The 17,720-nt window shown below is 38.3% G+C and overlaps 1 protein-coding gene across 3 annotated transcripts in view; it reads right to left on the reverse strand.

Moving 5' to 3' along the window:
* The window catches only part of LOC131983224 (furin-1-like), a 111,379-nt gene extending 95,198 nt beyond the window's left edge, over positions 1–16,181 (reverse strand). Inside the window, exons 1-2 of one of the 3 annotated variants that reach the window (XM_059347922.1) lie at positions 16,032–16,181; positions 6,590–6,914 (exon numbers count right to left, since the gene is read on the reverse strand). In XM_059347922.1, coding sequence (XP_059203905.1) covers positions 6,590–6,799 — 210 coding nt within the window. In that variant the 5' untranslated portion in view covers positions 6,800–6,914; positions 16,032–16,181. Of the gene's footprint in view, positions 1–6,589; positions 6,915–10,388; positions 10,419–15,497; positions 15,984–16,031 lie in introns of those variants that run through there. The other 2 variants (XM_059347904.1, XM_059347913.1) reach the window with 2 other exon arrangements.
* Between the last annotated feature and the right edge of the window lie 1,539 nt (positions 16,182–17,720).

Raw genomic sequence — 17,720 nt, forward strand, 5'->3', positions numbered from 1 at the left:
AATACTTGATGAATAAATATCATTTAATTAATAAACAAAACGGGTTCATTTGGCATTCATTGAGCATATTAATTTGTGTGAAAGAAGTTTTTTTGTGAAAATTTTGAGCTTCAACCAAAACATTCATTGTCAGCTCCTTAAGGGTTATTTTTCAAGAACAAATGTGAGAATTTACTCCGTCACCTAATCTTGAAATGATAGTTCATGATTATCTCTGGGTTATTACAGGCATTGATCACTACCGTCTGACGTTTTAAAAACCAAACAAATACTTGATATGGAAATAATCATTAGCTGCAGCCAAAATGTATAATTTAAACAGACGAAGACACATTGCACAGCAGTAAAAATGACGCTGGATGAAAGAATATCTCTATAATAAGGAACATCTTGTGGAAAAAATAATGAACATCTGCAACATATGGTGCGACATGAGTACATTTTAGAATGTGTTAATTGTGTTTACTGCAATATGTTGAGGCTTTGACGGCAACGTGCTGCATGTGTCGTGTGGAGGATCGTAAAAATCTGACATGCTTTGGGTGTATGGATGCCATAGGATGAGTGAAATAAACACGAGCATCATCAGAGCTGTAAAAGCTGCCCAGCTGCAGTCTTTGATCCTCCCCTCAAGCTCTGCTGCCTAATTCCAACACCTGCACACACCAGCAGAGTCACACTCACCATGGCTGGCCACACAGAGCTCACAAAGCAACTCTCATTCTGCCCTCAGCTCTAGGCAAAAAAAGCAGATTTGTTTGTCTGCAGCTCGAAGTAAAGTAATGGCTTCAATGAACGGTGACACAGAGGGTAGCAGTCCGGGACGGTGCACGACGTAGGAGCATCTTTATTTTAGTCATCACTTGTGGTTATACCTCACCTTTCAAAGTTAATGAGCAGAGGGAACGCATCAATAACCTGCCGAGGGCTCCGCAGATGTGACTGTTCCATGTCATTTAATCAGAGGATTTATCATGGCAATGTCATACGCCAGTTCTCGTGCTGCAGAGAGACTTCTGAAGTCAGTGTCTAAAGCCATCATCAGGGAGCAAATTATTACTTTCATTATCGATAAATCTGTCAATCATTTTCTCAAGAAGTCAATTAATTGCTTTGATGAAAACGCCCATGTCGGCGTCCCGGTATGTCACTGGTAAAGCACATACCAATATGACTGAGTCTTTGTCGCAGCGGACCTGGGTTCAACTCCGGCCCAAAGTCCACTGCTTCATGTCTTCCTCTTCCACTCTCTTGGTCATTAGCTGTTAAAGTCAAATGTAATTTTGAGGAGAAATTTTGAAATATTGCATTAAAGAAAATGCAAATTTCCATCAACTGGTTTAGAATGAATAAACAAAGCTGCATTAATGTACTTTGGTCAGAAGATGGCAGTTTAATGTATTGCTGTAGGCTAATCTGTCAACAAACAGAAGATGTAGAGAGAAAGCAACAACAACAAAAGAGGTTGCTAATCGGACAACTTTGGCCATCCTTGAGGGAAAATGGAGAGAAGTCTACAGGAATTGGATTCAATTGGGCAACTTATAATTGTTCTTTCATGTCAGAGGAAACAGCTGATCAGTCATGTGAGTTAAATGTTCACTACATAAGAACTTATTCTGAAAAAGCATTTCCATCTCCCTTTTAGTCGAATGTTGGTGTTTCCATCAAGCTTTTCTCATGCAAATCTCCAAAATGTGCATAAAAATGTGTTGATAGAAACACGACTACTATGAAATAAAGCATTAAAATGCCAAAAAAACATCATCTTTTCATTTACATGTCATTTTAAAATGGTGAAATATGTTAATTACAGTTTCCCAAAGCCCAAAGTCACGTCTTCATGTGTCTTTTTTTGTGCAACCATTGGTCCAAAGTCTAAAGATGTTCGGTTCACAATTGCAGAGGATGAAGAAAACAGCAAAAACATCCACTTTTCAATAGCTGAAACCAGAGAAACAGCCCAAATTTATGAATTAAGAATAGAAATTGTTGCCGAATAATCTTCTGTCAATCAGCTAATCCATAAATCGTTGCAGCTCTAAATGTACTAATGATTTTCATGGAACCTGCTGGATGAATGCGGTATTGACCAGTGAATTTTGGAGCAGATCAAAACCAAAGAGTGGATAGACAAATTGTTTTTCGCTTTCATTAACACTGTGAGACAGCAGGGCATGGCCCTGGTGGAGGTCTGCACTCGGCGAGTGCCCTTCAGGTTCATTTTTCATTCTACTTTTCATTTCAACACTACAAGAATCTCCTCAAGTAGAGGAATAATAATGCTCACAAGCATAAAGTGGTTCTTCTCTCTAGCAATGAATAAATATCTGTCTCATGAATTTCTGTTTGATACTTCAAACTGACTTTTTCATTAGCAGCCAGCAATCGAACACGTGCACATTAGTACATAGGTGATGATTAGATGCTCTTGTGGTTCTTCCTACAGAACACACACCAGGTGAGGTCAGGCTCTTGGCGATGTGGTGGGTCCTAACTGGGGGTTATTTTAACCGGCACAAAAATGCACGCCAGCTCAGGGATCTGACATATAAAGCAGGTTTAATAAGAAGAATAAGTGCTGCGAGTGAAAACCTGGAACATCTGTTTTTACTTGAGTCGATGTTTCACATTTGAGAGAGCTCAAGGCTTTACTCAGCATTTATCCAGCTAACTTTGTTAAGCCTGCTTCGTGAGACAGGCCCACGCTCTACACTTTTTCCATCTTAAACGCTGTGTCAAGACGAGCTCATCGACCAATTTCTGGTCAGACACAATGGTGCATTTTCCCTCCCTCAGAATATCATAAAAATGGTTTTAAATAAGAAGCTGCGACCGGCCAAACCACACAGCTCCTCGTCTCCGGGATGCAGCTCTGTAAGTACATGGGTGTAATTGCTTTGTCTGGAGTCCTCGCTGTCCACCAGCGATACATAGTTTAAGGATTTGAGTGTGTAGGATTACTCATTAGTCTGCATGCTGTGATTCAGAGCACAAATAACATTCCTGGTCATGACCAATAAGACCATATGGTGCAAAACAGAACATGGCTCCCTGGAAAAGTGCTAAGGCTCTGGAACCAAACAAGGAGAGCTGAAAAGTATCCTCACATTCCTACTTTGTATATAAACCTCATTTGGTGCACCTACTGTAATAAAGTCTGGAAAGTCTAAAAGTATGTTGTGCAAAGTACAGCTCAACTACTTCAATGCATTTCTTCTAAAAACAAGGTGGGGAGGAACAGATGGTGCTCAAATGTTGTTTATCACTTGTGGAAAAAGGAATTGATATTTGAAATTATGTTTTGAGTACAACATAAGTGCATACTGTAAGTTTAGATACTTTGGAAGTGGATTTGAAGTGACTGTGACTGGAAGAACAATGAGCAGCAAGATAACAAAACCCAAATTTTAGTTTTTCTGTTGAGTACAAAGGATTAACATCCAACACCAAAACAGAAATCCAATGCCAAAAATGTGCTGGTTAAAAGCCGAAAAATCACAATGAAAATCAGTGACTGTTGAGCAATATTAGCAGAGACAAAGAAGACTTTATATGGCTGACAAAGCCAAAAAACTTAGTCCCAGTCTTACTTTCTTTTTCAGGAGAGGATGTGACAATGTTAAAGTTTAATTTGGCTAATTAGTTTGCGCTTACGTGAAACAGGAAGCGGTAAAAGAGGAATATGTCACTGAAGCACACAGGAAGTGTTACACCGCCCACAACTACTGAGCCTGGAAAGCTACGTGAAAGTAAATTTTACAAACCTTTCAAAATGGAATAAAAATATTCCATAAGTATTTTAATTCAACTCTCAATTGTTTTGATTCAGTCGTTTGATTAAGATGACTTGAAATAAGTCTGAACTGTGTGTAATGTTCATATTTTTGTTATGAAACTAAACTAGACTGAGATGTTGATGTAAACTAGACTGAGATGTTCATCAGCTGTGACTATATCAAAATGCAATATTGTTATATACTATAATACTAAAATGTTGTTAAAAATAAGAATTAGCTCACTGTTCCTTTTATGTTTCTGACATAAATTTAAGCAGCATTTTAGACATACATAAAGGCTTTTGTCTGATGAAAATAGAAACTAAAAAATATATATATTTTTTTTAAATAGCTCACGGTTCCTTTCTGTTCCTGTCATAATTTAAAGCCTTTATGTAGGTCTAATATATGGCATTTTAGATAGATTTAAGCCAATGTCTGTACAAAGATTTTGAAATGTATTTATTTATATATATATATATATCTCTGAGGAGAGAAAAATGATAATACTATAAACAATTAAGATTTTCTTTGATTAAGACTGAAATGCCTGGCTTTTTAGTTAATCAAACTTGAAAATGAGAGAAAATGAGTTGACTAAATGTTGTAAGTGCTGTTCCTTAAGTGCAAGGCTGATTTTAAAATCCAGGTCATCTGGATTTTATCGACGCCCACAGCTCAACTAAAGTTTACCTCACTGTTCCAAAGTTGACTCACCTCAAACTTTCTCTCTGCTGAGTTTACATTCCAGTCCCTGTTGGCCACCTCTTTCTACCCACTGTTTCACAGAAATCTGGCATTTTCATTTGTTCCTTCTCGGCTTTCACACACAAGTTGCAGCAGAAATGAGCAAGCAAATGTTTTTCTGGGATTTGATAGACGTCCACTGTTGCCCTTTTCATCCAGTCTCATGTGATAATCCTGGGGAAACATTTCTAATCATACAACCGTTCAGTGTTTCTTCAATATGTGCTTCTTCTGGACTGATTTCACTGAAAGCATCATGCATGTTGGTGGATTATTAATATCAGTCCAGTAGGTTTCAGTAATCTTCAGCTCTGTTCCCAGCAATAGACGTAGTCGTACATTGTGCCTTTTGTTTATTGTCATAACCGGTTTACCAACACGCAAACAACCAGGGTGGATAACATCTACTATTGGGGAGTGTATGTTTGATCATAACATTGGTACAAAAGACTTTTGTTAAGTCACGGCCACAAAACAAGGCTGTAAAAGATTCTTTTCATTACAATGAAGCACTGATGAGCTGTTTATAACCTGAATGTCACATCACTGTCACACAGACACACTGAATGTTGACTAACCAGAGAAGTAAGAGCTAGAGTTATATTAGGTTTTATTCCACTTTTTGGATGGAAAAAGTGAATAAAACAACAGGAAACCGCAGGAAACAGAACTGCACGTACGTGCATGTACTCGCTGACAGCTGAGCCAACAGGAAACAATAAAATTAACTTCAAAATTTTAATAAATAATCATAGAGAACTTGTGTCTCAATCTGGATACTTCTGTTCAATGCACTACACTGTGTACAGTATGTACTTACATTCTGACTGGGTTGTTATCTTAAAATCTTGCATGGCAGTTATGCACTTACTAGAAGTTCAGCAGGTTAATGTGTCAGCCACGTATTGACTGACACATTAATCCATTAATGGCTTTAAATGATCACAGTACAGTGGTGCTTATTGTTATAAGATTAAGATTTTCTTATTAGTCCCACAATGGGGAAATCCAACCTTTTTTTAGCACTCTAGTGAACACACCATGCTTAGGAGCAGTGGGCAGCTTATTACTGCACCCAGGGAGCTGTGTGGGGGGTTAGGTACCTTGCTCAAGGGAACTTCAGACCTTGCCCTGTCAGTCCTGGGATTTGAATTGGCGACTCTCCGGTAACAAGCCTGATTCCTAACCTCTAGGCCACGGACTGGACAAAAAAAAGCTTCTTGCAGTGACGGGATTCGAACCCACACCCCTGAAGAGACTGGAGCCTTAATCCAGCACCTTAGACCGTTTTGTCAAACTATCACGCTATTCCAGTTTGTATGGATGCAATGCATTTCCTGCATTAATGCAACTGTAGGAGCTTATATGCTGTTTATGGTTGTTGGGCTAATTAACATGTAATCATTTAAGTTCATAGGCAAAAAAAAAAAAGTGGTTATTTTTTGATACATACATTTTAAAGGAAATATTAACATTAACAGTATTTGCAGATACATGCAGTTATAGTTTTTATTAACTATATTGTAAATTATTTTTGGTTAGTATTTGTTTGAGTTAAAAAGTTAAAAAAAATGTTAAAATGCATGCCATCTCCTTTATATTGCATTTGTAGAATGCAGCTGGTTATTGCTTTCTTGTAACTGCAGACTTTTAATTGCCTTTGATGCAAAGAGGGGGAGGATGTTTTGAGTTAAAGACAAAGTCAGAACCACGAGAGGTCCTTAACCATACACATAAATGTGCACAAAAAATGATTACCCTGATTGGTCCAGTACTATAAGAGATTAGCTGCAGGCAGGACAGGCTCCCCACACACACAAAGATATTGATGGAACATAATGACAGACAGTTCAGATATTATACACTGTGTTGGCACAGTGTATAGCAGCAGCAAGCTATCCTCCTTTCATGCAGCCTTTCAGGAGCTGCATGTGTCCTGTATTTGCATAGTCAAAATGTCAGCTGCTATATCATCCGTGGTCTGAAGAGCTTTTTACCACTGCAAATGCAGGAAAGGAAAAAACAAAACAAACGAAGAGCCAAAAGTGCAGCTTGAGACTTACATGTCCGTGATTGATGAACCCATGTTTATTGGCGATTTCCTCAGCTGCCTCCTGACCTCCAGGTATGTGGACAGCCCATGTGTTGGTGTAGACCTTCTGACCCAGAACTGGTGCCAGCCCAGAAATCAGCAAGACCAACAGAGGCGCGAGTAGCACCTCCAGCAGCCCGAGCCTGCGGCCTCCAGAGGGACATGGAGGGCCAGAAGCCATGGGTTCTCCTAGTGCAGCACAGTCTCTGAGCTCAGCGCCTCTCCGACGAGCCGGGGCTGCCCACGGTACATGCAGGTGCACGGAGAGACGAAGAAGGGGGGCAGTCACAGCTCACCTGATGGGACACAAAAGAAGAAGCTTTATTCATCTGAAAAGTTGAGAAAGAATGGTGAAAGCTTACAGCAGTGATTCACTCCTTGTGATTCATAACACTTAGACACAAAAGAAGACTGTACCCTGGATATGTCAGGATCCAGGGGGAAACTATTCACATGAGGCCAAACAAACAATACTCAGTCCAGATTTGAGGTTTTGTTTTTCCCTTATAGCTGCTTCAATGTTCGGTGGAATAAGGAACAGAAACAGGAATAGAGGAACAAACTTGTGAAGATTTTAAGATTTTAAGATGAACTGTAACTGAACGCCGAAACAAATTAAATAATACATGAATCAGTGTTGTCCATGAGGAAAAACTGCCACTCAAACAGCAGTTTGTACTTAGCCGGGCTGCAGTGCCCCTCGTCCAGGCGTTTGATAATCCCACAGGAAGCAGCGAGCAGGACGTCAAGGCCGGGCCTGATGTTGTGGTCAGACACACAGCAGCAGAATTTGGCGTTTACGCTCCCGTGGGAGGACACGGTAGGCGGAGCTTGCAAAAAGGAAAATGCTTAGGTGTACTGGGCTGCAAGCAGAGGTGGAGAAGAGTGGCTGGAAAAGCGGGACGACGCCCTGGATGCTGAGGGATCCCGGCAGCCGGTGGAGTAACTGCTCCATGGTGGAGTTTAAACGCCTGAGGCTGCTGCTGAACGGCCGTGGCAAAGGACGGAACATGCACACTTAAAGTGTCAGAGAGAAATGTTTGACTGCAGCCAACAACACACTGCTGACTCAGATGTTATCTCCAAGCCATAAGAAAACACAAAACACAATCTTCTCATGAATAAGACAAAGCAATACATCATGTAATAGTATAGCTACTCTAGCCAGAGCTCATGGTGTAATTGTTTGCTGATACAGTTTTGCCTCGGAGCTGTTGTTCCCTGCCAGAAGGGTCAGCTGCTCCTTCAGTCTGTTGAGACAATTATCCAAAGTGCTAACTCTATTGTAACCTCTGAGTGGACTGCGCTGAATACACTGCTCCTATTCTGTATTTCCTGCAGTCATTTGTTCTCGCGGTGCGAGTACTGAACGACAGGGTTTCTATAAATCAATCTCACTCTTGTGTGAGCCCTCCAATGAACAAAATAGGCTAATTTACCTTGCTGTGCCATTATGCCACACTCCACATGAACATAGAAGCTCCTGAAATTATCCCCTAACAGTTCAACACGATGTGTTAAGATGCTCCTGGAATATTCATCATTTACGCTTAACAGTTTATTTTGGAGCAGTTTTATAATGGGGCCAAATCTCTTCACTTAAAAACTGACATGTGGACTAATAAATTCACAAACCTTTTGAAAGAAACATCTGTTCACAGTTTTATTCTCAGCTGTTTGTGTTGTAATACATTGTTAAATGTTAACGTGTAACATGTAAAAGGGATTTTGTTTCATTTCAAGCAATATTATGCAACTATTTTACCAATAAATTGCAGCTTTAAAAAATCATTTCCATGCTACACTGACTTGTGATAGAAAGAAAGGTGTTGCTCAGTTATTCCGATCTCCTGGAAGAAGTGGAACTAACACAGCAACATTTTTTTTTTGTGAAGCTGGATCATGTTTTATGGAGAACAAGTTTTCTGTTTTTCCCTCTGATGTTCTGTGGCTGCTCAGGGATTTAACCTTCTGAAACCTGCATGTTTTCTTTAAGTAATCGCCAAAAATACAGTTTATCACAGAAATAAACTGTAAAAACAGACATTATCATCGAAAGTTGAACTTTCAGACAGTGAACGGATCATAGGTTATGAAAGTTCCAGTTAGAAAAAGTATCCAAAATGAAGCTTAAAATTTCTGTCAAAATAACTTTATTCTACATGTCTCATTTAAAACATTGGCATAAATAAACTGCTTGGAATAACTAGATCCTGTAAAAAAAAAACCCATTAAATTCTGCTCCTCAGCGAAACTGTGACATGCCATGATTGATTCTGCTGGGACAAATGGTCATGTGACAAATATTCACTGAAAATCGGTTTACACAGAGCTGAGAGGAGAGGACAGGAGAGATTGTCAAAATACAAATAGTTCAATATATATAGCCTGTGGAGACACACAATTTTTTCCAATATCCATGACTCTAGTGGGCACTTGGAAAAGTGTATTCCAATTTAAAAAAAATAATTTATCAGAGAAATGCAATTTGAGTTCTTTTTATGTCATCATAACAGTGTTATCTGACATTTTGAGTTGTTCACACTTCTAGCCATGATTGTGCTGATTCCATAGAGCTGCAGGACTTTTATATTACAGTGAAATACACAGCCACACTGAGTAAAATGTAACAAGAGCAACAAAAAAAAAACCCTGAAATGACTTGTTGGATTTCAGAGGGTTAACATCTCATTTACAGATATTACATGAACTACTTCTCGTATATATTTTGTTTGTTGAAGTTCATTCAAAAAACAACACATGTGGGTTAAAACCTGCATTTTACCGAGCTTTGACAAATGTTCACCAATTCACATACTGAAAGGCAACATGTCAGTTGAAGATCATTCATTCATTTATAATAAATTGCCTTAACAGAAGAATTACTCTTTTTCCACTGTAAAACTCCCTGCGGTGGCTTGATGTTCCCATCTGGCTGCTTACTCAGAAATTTCTAGAAACTCCCTTAATGATATCACTTCTTCCTTAACACACAAATACAGCTACTGTTGATCCACTCTCACTTGTATGAGTGGCACTTATCGTTATTAGATTTACTCCCCTATACATGTTTAATGCAATTTTAAAGAAGCTCTGTTTGTCAGTGGCAATTCAAATCTATATTTAAGTCCTTTGTACCCGTTGCATTGACCTGACGCATGTTTGGATAGAGAAGATATGAGGCGTAAGGTGAAAAGACACAGTTTAAACAGCTGATGATCAGTGCACTCTAAAGAGGTAAATGTCTAAAGAAGCCACAGGTAGCTACATCATTAGCGAGCTCACAGCCTACGACACGCCGCTAATCCACGCCAGGCACTTCCACCGGAGATGTGCATATCATAAAGACACCACTCTCTATATATAAAACAGGTACCATGTATATTTAGCCAAGCAGAACGGATTTGGTGCCGTGAGTGTCTCTCAAAGTAGATCCATTTTTAACGTGCCAACAGTTCAGTAACACCCAAATCCCTGCACCACCTTCTTTAATTCTTCCTTCCTGCTCAGCTAAGCCTGTTTAAACACACAGACACATACCAAATCAGCCTAATTTAAGTAGCAAGGATCCACACACCCAACATTAATTACATGTTTACTTTAAGTATCACCTGTTCTTGGTTCCAGCTGTAAATTAAAATACAAACAAAAACTGCTTCCTGCCTGTAAAACCAATATTTGCTAAAGTATTTATCAGACTTCTATTAATGATCCGAGCAAACAGAGAAAACAAGTGTAGGAAAATAAAGAAATCTGGTGGCATAACTCACTCGACTTTGTCCTCTGTCCTTTGATGCAACAGGTAAATAGAGTGATTTTTCCGGGCACAAACACTGACTTAAGTACAGACGGCTGTGACCTCATCTGGGCGCTCAACCACTCAGTTTCTTTCACGTCAGAGAGGAAACCACACAGCGCGGCGTAACGACTGCCCAACAACTTCACTGTTCACCAGAGACAAAGGAGAAGCCAACCGACACGCTGCGAGTGGTCTTTAGTGTTACCATATTAAAATAATACCATATGCCAGAGTGTGATAGCAGATATTATAAGAGCAAAAAAAAAAAAAAAAAAAACTAAACCAAATTATAATTAGCCAAGTATCATTAAACCCAACAGGATAATACCAGACTCATTACTGAACTCATCAGGACGTTTTAAAAAGGAAACAGTTTACACCTCATCAGTTTATTATTTACATTTTAATGAGATAAAAATGAACTCAGATGCATTTAGCCCATATGACCTTTTTCTCATATTAAAATGTCTCGTAATTGCAACCGGATCCCACATTGTGTCACACACAAAAGCAATATTCTGAGTGAAGGAACACTCAGAAAGCCCACACAGATTTGGAAATAAACTGAGAGTGTGGCAAACTAATGAAACGACAGTAATAATACTGAAAACACTACATTAACTCAAAATGCCATAAGCACTTAAAATCACATTGTATTTGCAGATAAATGGTGCAAAATATTTTTTATGCATTATTCTTTTTATACATTTTATTTTATTATTTTTTGCCTAGGATGTTGTTTTATTGAAAGAAGTTGTTTAATGTTCATATTTTTTGTTTTGTCTGTCTTTTGAAAATGAGCAAAATGTATTTTATTTATTTAAAATGTATTTATTTATTTCAGTAAACTTTTGAGGGGAAAAAATAGGGGAGAAATTGTGCAAAATATTTATTTTATGCATTACTCTATTTATTATTCTTTTGCTGAGGATGTTGTTTTATTGAGACAAATTGTTTTTTAATATTCATATTTTTGTTTTTTCTGTCGTGTATGTATTCATTGAATGTATTCATTCAAAATGTATCTATATATTTGAGTATACTTTTGAAGGAAAAGATGGGGGGGGATTGTGCATTTTTTTCATGTATAATTCTTTGTATATTTTATTCTTTATTTTATTATTCTTTTGCTTAGGATGTTGTTTTATTAAAATGGATTGTTTTTCAATGTTCATATTTTTTGTTTCTGTCTTTTGAAAATGAGCTAAATTTATTTTATTTATTTAAAATGTATTTCTTTATTTTAGTATACTTTGAAGGGGAAAAAATGGGGGGGGGGGGGGGGGGTGCAAAATATAACTGAACCTCAGTGATATGGAGGTATTCTGATGGCAGATGGACAGAATAAAACTGGTTTATCACTGTTGAACCAACCATCAACATCACTTACTGAGTCAGACTGCACTCTATCTGCAAAAGCTTATTTCCTCTGGTTCATTGTAACGGTTATGTGCAGGTAGTGGTATTCCATTATCACTTCTTTTAATTACATAGACTTTTTAGAGCCAATGTGCATCTGGGGAAACACTTCACAAAGCCTTCTATTTCACAAAACATGGTCTTTAGTGTAATTAGCAGCAGTAATCTAACATTCAGACCATTATCGTCACAAATAATATGCTTTAAATGTTTGGATTGTGTGGTCTTCTGCTGGTTAATTCCACTTAAGTGTTATTTCAACCTGCATTTAAATTAATAACATCTATAAATCTGCAGGGGCACTCATTCTGCATGTTTAAATTTTTAATCTAAGCCACGTTACTTTAATAATCTCCATATTTTAAACTGCATGAGTTTAAAAGGAGCTTGTATTACATCAGCAAAAGAGTGATTTTACATCTGCATCGTAACATTTATGTTGCCATTTGTGTTATAAATGTTAAACTTAGATGTTTATGTATATGTAATGTTTTCAAAAAGACATTTATTGTGTGAGATATAGCTTTTAGACAAAACATTTTGTTCTTTGCTTGAGTCTCAGGAAGCAGGAGTCGTGATATTTATACATTGTTTCTGAGCCTAATGTGCAGAATGCTTTCGAATAAAATTCGACGTGTTTTTAATTAAAAAATTCATTAAAACAGCAGCTCTGTGGGGGTTTTGAGATGTCTATTGCAAGTCCACAGGTGCTCAAAGTAAAGAGGGAGAAAAAAACAAGGAACAAAATGGAGGAAATTAACACGTCTGGAGAATAAGAACTCACTCCTGACACAATGAGAATAAAAGCCTCTATTCAGGATGTCAAAAAGCAGAAAAACACCTTCATGTTGCAACTGACACCTCCGTCGCCACATTGTTCTCCCTCCTGAATGAAGGCTTTTTATAACAGGAGTTGACCTCTCTGCGATGGTGCAGGATTTCACAATTTTTGCTTTTTATTTAATAGAATGCATTACTGGTGCTTAGTTTCAATGTTTCAAAAGTTCAAATCCTTGAGCAAACTTGACATCATCACAAACAAAGCTGGTAAAAAAGTTACTAATCGTGATTTCGCATTCTTTATGCGATTCATAATAGACGAGGGAGTGATATTCTAGCATAATTTTCTTACTTTCATTGAATAAATATATCCAAATTACATGGTGTGATGTTTTGCAGGGATCTGTTCTGTCTGTAGAATTTGATTTACAGGCCTGAAGCAACACAATACTTCGCTCAGAATGGTATTTTATATGGATACCACACTGGTCCAGTTTGCATTTTCAATAAATTTTAATAAAATAATTAATAAATCAGCCCTAATCACATTGTAGTTGTATTAAATGTGTTTTGCAAGCACATTTGCAAGTCTAATGGGAATGTTAATTTGAAACCCATTTGACTCCTTAAGCCTATTTAAAGTTCTTTCAAACTATAAAGTCTGTTCTTCCTCTTTTATTTGTTTTGACCGAGTGTTGTCATCCATCTACTCCGTCACCACTTCCTGTAGCATCAACACTTCCATAATATTTCTACTACATCTGCAGTTTTCCCTTTTCAGTTTGGTGTTGCTGAGATAAGAAGCAGCACATGCATTTAACTGAGATGGCTGTTTAGTAAAGGCAACACTCACTCAACTTTAAGGGGACAGTTCACCCCAGTCAGGAACACTTTTTTTTTCTTACCTGTAGTGCTATTTATCAATCTAGATAGGATCTATCTAGGAGATATCGACCACAGACATGCCTGTGGTGCCAAAAAATACATTAGATGAACTCACAAGCAATGTTTCTTTCCAAAGATCACGACCCAGTTACTCGTGAGAATCTTCAGACATTGTTGTGAGCAGTTTCATGTATGTTCTTTCTACTATACAGTCCCGACATGAAACTGCCCATAATAAGCAGAACAATTTAGACTGATAAATAAAACTACAGGTAGTGAGAAAATATGCATTTTTAGGGATGCACCAATCTGATATCTGATATTTTTATTGATAAGTAACCTGTTTACAACTTGTGAAATGTGTTTAGCTTGCGCATTTCTGATTTTCAACTGCTATATTGTATAATGGAATTTAAATCCCTTTTTGCAATGTTTAAAATTACATTATATTTTCATTTTTTGCAGTACTATTTTCTTTATAATGCAATTTTAAGTCCCTGTTTTGAGCAATGTGTTGCTCCATTTAAAAAAACTTACAATTGAATTGTAATTCCTGTTAATTCTTAAGATTTTTTCTTCAATGTGTTAGTGGATTTATTATTTAAATTGGTAGCAAATCAGTACATTTCTATAAATCTGTGTTATACTTGGTTAAACAAAGTTAGGAAAGTAATGTTAGAGTCAAGCCCGAGTTTGATTTTCACCAAAAAGGAGTTATAAAGCATATTAATTAAACACTGGTATCGGATTGGTTCTCTGTATCTGTAGCCAGGTATCAGAATCAGTATTGAAACTGAAAAAGTTGTATCGGTGCATTCCTGGTATTTTGGGGTGAACTGTCTCTTTAAGACACTACTGAAACATCTTATCATACAGCAGAAACAAGCAGCCTTTACACACTTACTGTCAGAAAAATGTGCATTGTTCATTTGAGAAAGATGCTTTGCCTTCATCTGGTACATGTAACCAACTGCATGCAAGAGTTTCAACACGCTTGTTAATCCATAAAGATCGGCAGCTCAGTGTTGCATCACATGGAGAGGTAAAATTACAGTGTTGGGTGCAGAGGAAGCACAAACAACACAACGAGGTCAGCTCCCATTATTGAAACTACTGTGACACTAAATAGCTGGAGCTCAGTTACACTATTCATATCAATCCAGGTCAAGTTTTGTGAGAGAAGAAAATATCCAGTGTAACCAAACAACATCAGCTGTTTTGCATTGATTACTCCTGATGTCAAAGTTCAGCCTCAAAAAAATCCTTCACTTCAACACCATAGTATATATGTTGAAGTTGCATAACTGCTGCATGTTGTCACACTGTTAAAATAATCGCCTAAGTTTTTTTTTGCCTAAATCATCTCCTCATGAAGCCAGCCACCTATGGTAAAATCGCCTACATCCTCAGTTGATCAGATCATGTGATTTTACCCCTTTAATATAATGGCCTCTGTCAAGTGTGTGACTTAAGCAGATTTATTATGCCTGAGTCAAAATAAAATGGGACACACTTTGGTCACACTTTATTTTGAAGGTGTCTACATAAGAGTGACATGAGCGTGTCATAAACATGACACGGGATGTGTCATGAACATTAATGACACTTTGAAGTAACATTAATGCTCATGATACTTGTCATGCCATGTTTCTGACAGGCTTGTGTGACTCTTATGTAGACACCTTCAAAATAAAGTGTTACCATATCTTGCTTGAGACACAAAGGCATGTTTAAAATAATGTCATATGTTAGACTTTTGGTGAAGTTTTTGTGTTTCCTGCAAAACTTGAAAAAATGAGTTAGGCGATTATTTTAACAGGGTGACGATGTGTAAACAAGCCTACGGACACCAGTCAGTGTGGAGCACAGATTAACAGTTCAGGAAGGAGAAAAACTTCCCCGGCCTGCAACACCAAACACTTAAATGTTTCTGAGCTGCAGTTAAGAGGTTTAAATGCAGCAGCTGATAGAGCAACGCTGTGGTCGGTTGACTCACCTTACACGTTAAGTCCGTGACAACAACACGTAGTCATAATGTGTGTCTGATCCGATGATGATGACTCCTCCGCTGCTGCTTGACAAATATGTCTGAAACTGTACGGCGCCGTGATTAACGTCAACTTGACACCGCGGTAGGCTGACCTGCTCCGTCTCACAGGTGCCTCCCCTTTTCCTCTCCTCTCATCCACCCCTGACGAACATTTCCCACCTCACATTTTACTACTCGAGCACAAGTGTGGAGCACAAGCACGCCAACAAAACACTAGTTTTTTTCGCAGGCAGAGGAAAAACCGGACGCGGCGCAATCGACGTCACCTCGGCGTGAGTGAGTGAGTGTGTGTGATCCCTCCTTCGCGAGCCGACACACACAAACTGACAGCAACCGGGATCAATAAGACAACATGCCGTCCCGTCCTGTCCGGTGTCAGGGTCCCGGTGGTACCGGAGGCAAACTCGCCGACCACGCAGCCCCCAAACAAGTAGAAATAGAAGCCGAGCAGACGGGAAACTTACAATCCGCTCAACTTACCAGCTTCCTTTTACATCCTGCTCGACCCGGCGCCTTGTTGTGTCTCACCGCGGCGTTATAACCGACGACGGCACGGTGAAGCGGCTGAAAAATTGATAAGAGAGAATTGCTGGTTATAAATAGTCATGATCCCCCTCTGGTGTACCGCTGAGTGGTCCGTACAAGCCCCAGGAAATACGTCACGGCCGTGGACAAAGTGGAGACGCTAGAGCAACACCTACTTAGCGGCCAGCGGCGCTGCGACACCCCCACCTGCTGGTCGCAGGCGGGACTGCACCCTCCAGGCCTCCTCACAGCTTAGGCTGATGCTGAGGCTGGCAGCTGCCAACAACACATTTATCCCCAGCTGGATGGGGATAAAAACCCTTAATAGCTGCCCGATATAATGCCAAGAAGCGCCATAGTCATTGAGAAAATTGTTGCTGCTGGGACAAACACAATAAATTAACATAATTCTTCAGGGGGGGAAAGAGAGATTTTATTTTTCGCAACCCTCTTGAGTCTATGATCATGCCCTGATCAGATCATGTGAAGTTTAACAAAAAACATTCAACATTGACATTCCCAGGTCATGAGAAACCAAAGATATGATAAAAAGATAAGATAATAATGATAATAGCACATAGTTTGCTTTTGAAGAGTTGCAGCTAACAAGAAAAAAATGCCTATAGATATACATGCTTTTATGGGACATTTTTGTATATATTTTTATTATATTTAAATTTTACCCTTTTATATGTTCATATTTATGTTTACATTTTCAAGTTCCAAAACAGTTCATTGAGCATATTTGTGTTTTTTATTGTAGTAAATAGTATAATTTTTCAACTCGGATTTCATGATTTTTGTGTATTTTTGGGCTCAATATGTTGATAAAGTAGGTTAAATCGTAAAAATAATTGTCAGATCATATAGGTGAAGAAAAAATGGATACCAAATATGGGTATAGTAAACATTTTTTATGTGGTACATGAAGGGCAAAATCAAAAGTATTCAAAAACGGCCAAAATAGGCTCAGACCCCAGAGGGTTAAAGGGTTTAAAATATATCTGCATGATGCACATATATGATGTAATTTTGGTCATCACATTGAATTGAATTATGCACCCTCTGAACCCCAACAAGTCGTTTCAGGGCATTTTGCTCTTTTTACATTTTACTCACTGTGCCCTTGTATTTCACTAAAATATATGTAAAATCTATAAGTCCTATACCTATATGGAATCAGCACAATGATAGCTAGATGGGGGAAGGACTCAAATATGTATTTTGAGCAATATAACACAGTTATAATATGTGTTTTTACATTAATCATAAAAAAATGCAAGTTAAATTTATATGATTATGTTTTTAAATTGGAATAAAATGGAATGACCATATCCATGGCCACCAGTGACATGAATATTGGGGGAAATAAATGTTGTCTCCACATGCTAAACATTTTGAACTATTTGCATTCTTACAGCTTTTACTCACAACCTTTTCTGTCCTCTCCTCTCTGCTCTGTGTAAAGAAATTTTCAGTGAATATTTGTCATGTGACCGTTCGTCTCAGCAGAATCAATCATGTCTTCACAGTGTCACTGTGGAGCGCAAAATTTTATGTTTTTAACAGGATCTCCATCCATCCATCCATCCATTCTCGTCCGCTTATCCGGGGCCGGGTCGCGGGGGCAGCAGGCTAAGCAGG

Source organism: Centropristis striata, chromosome 2 (assembly GCF_030273125.1).
Source record: "Centropristis striata isolate RG_2023a ecotype Rhode Island chromosome 2, C.striata_1.0, whole genome shotgun sequence".
NCBI classification, from domain to species: Eukaryota; Metazoa; Chordata; class Actinopteri; order Perciformes; family Serranidae; genus Centropristis; species Centropristis striata.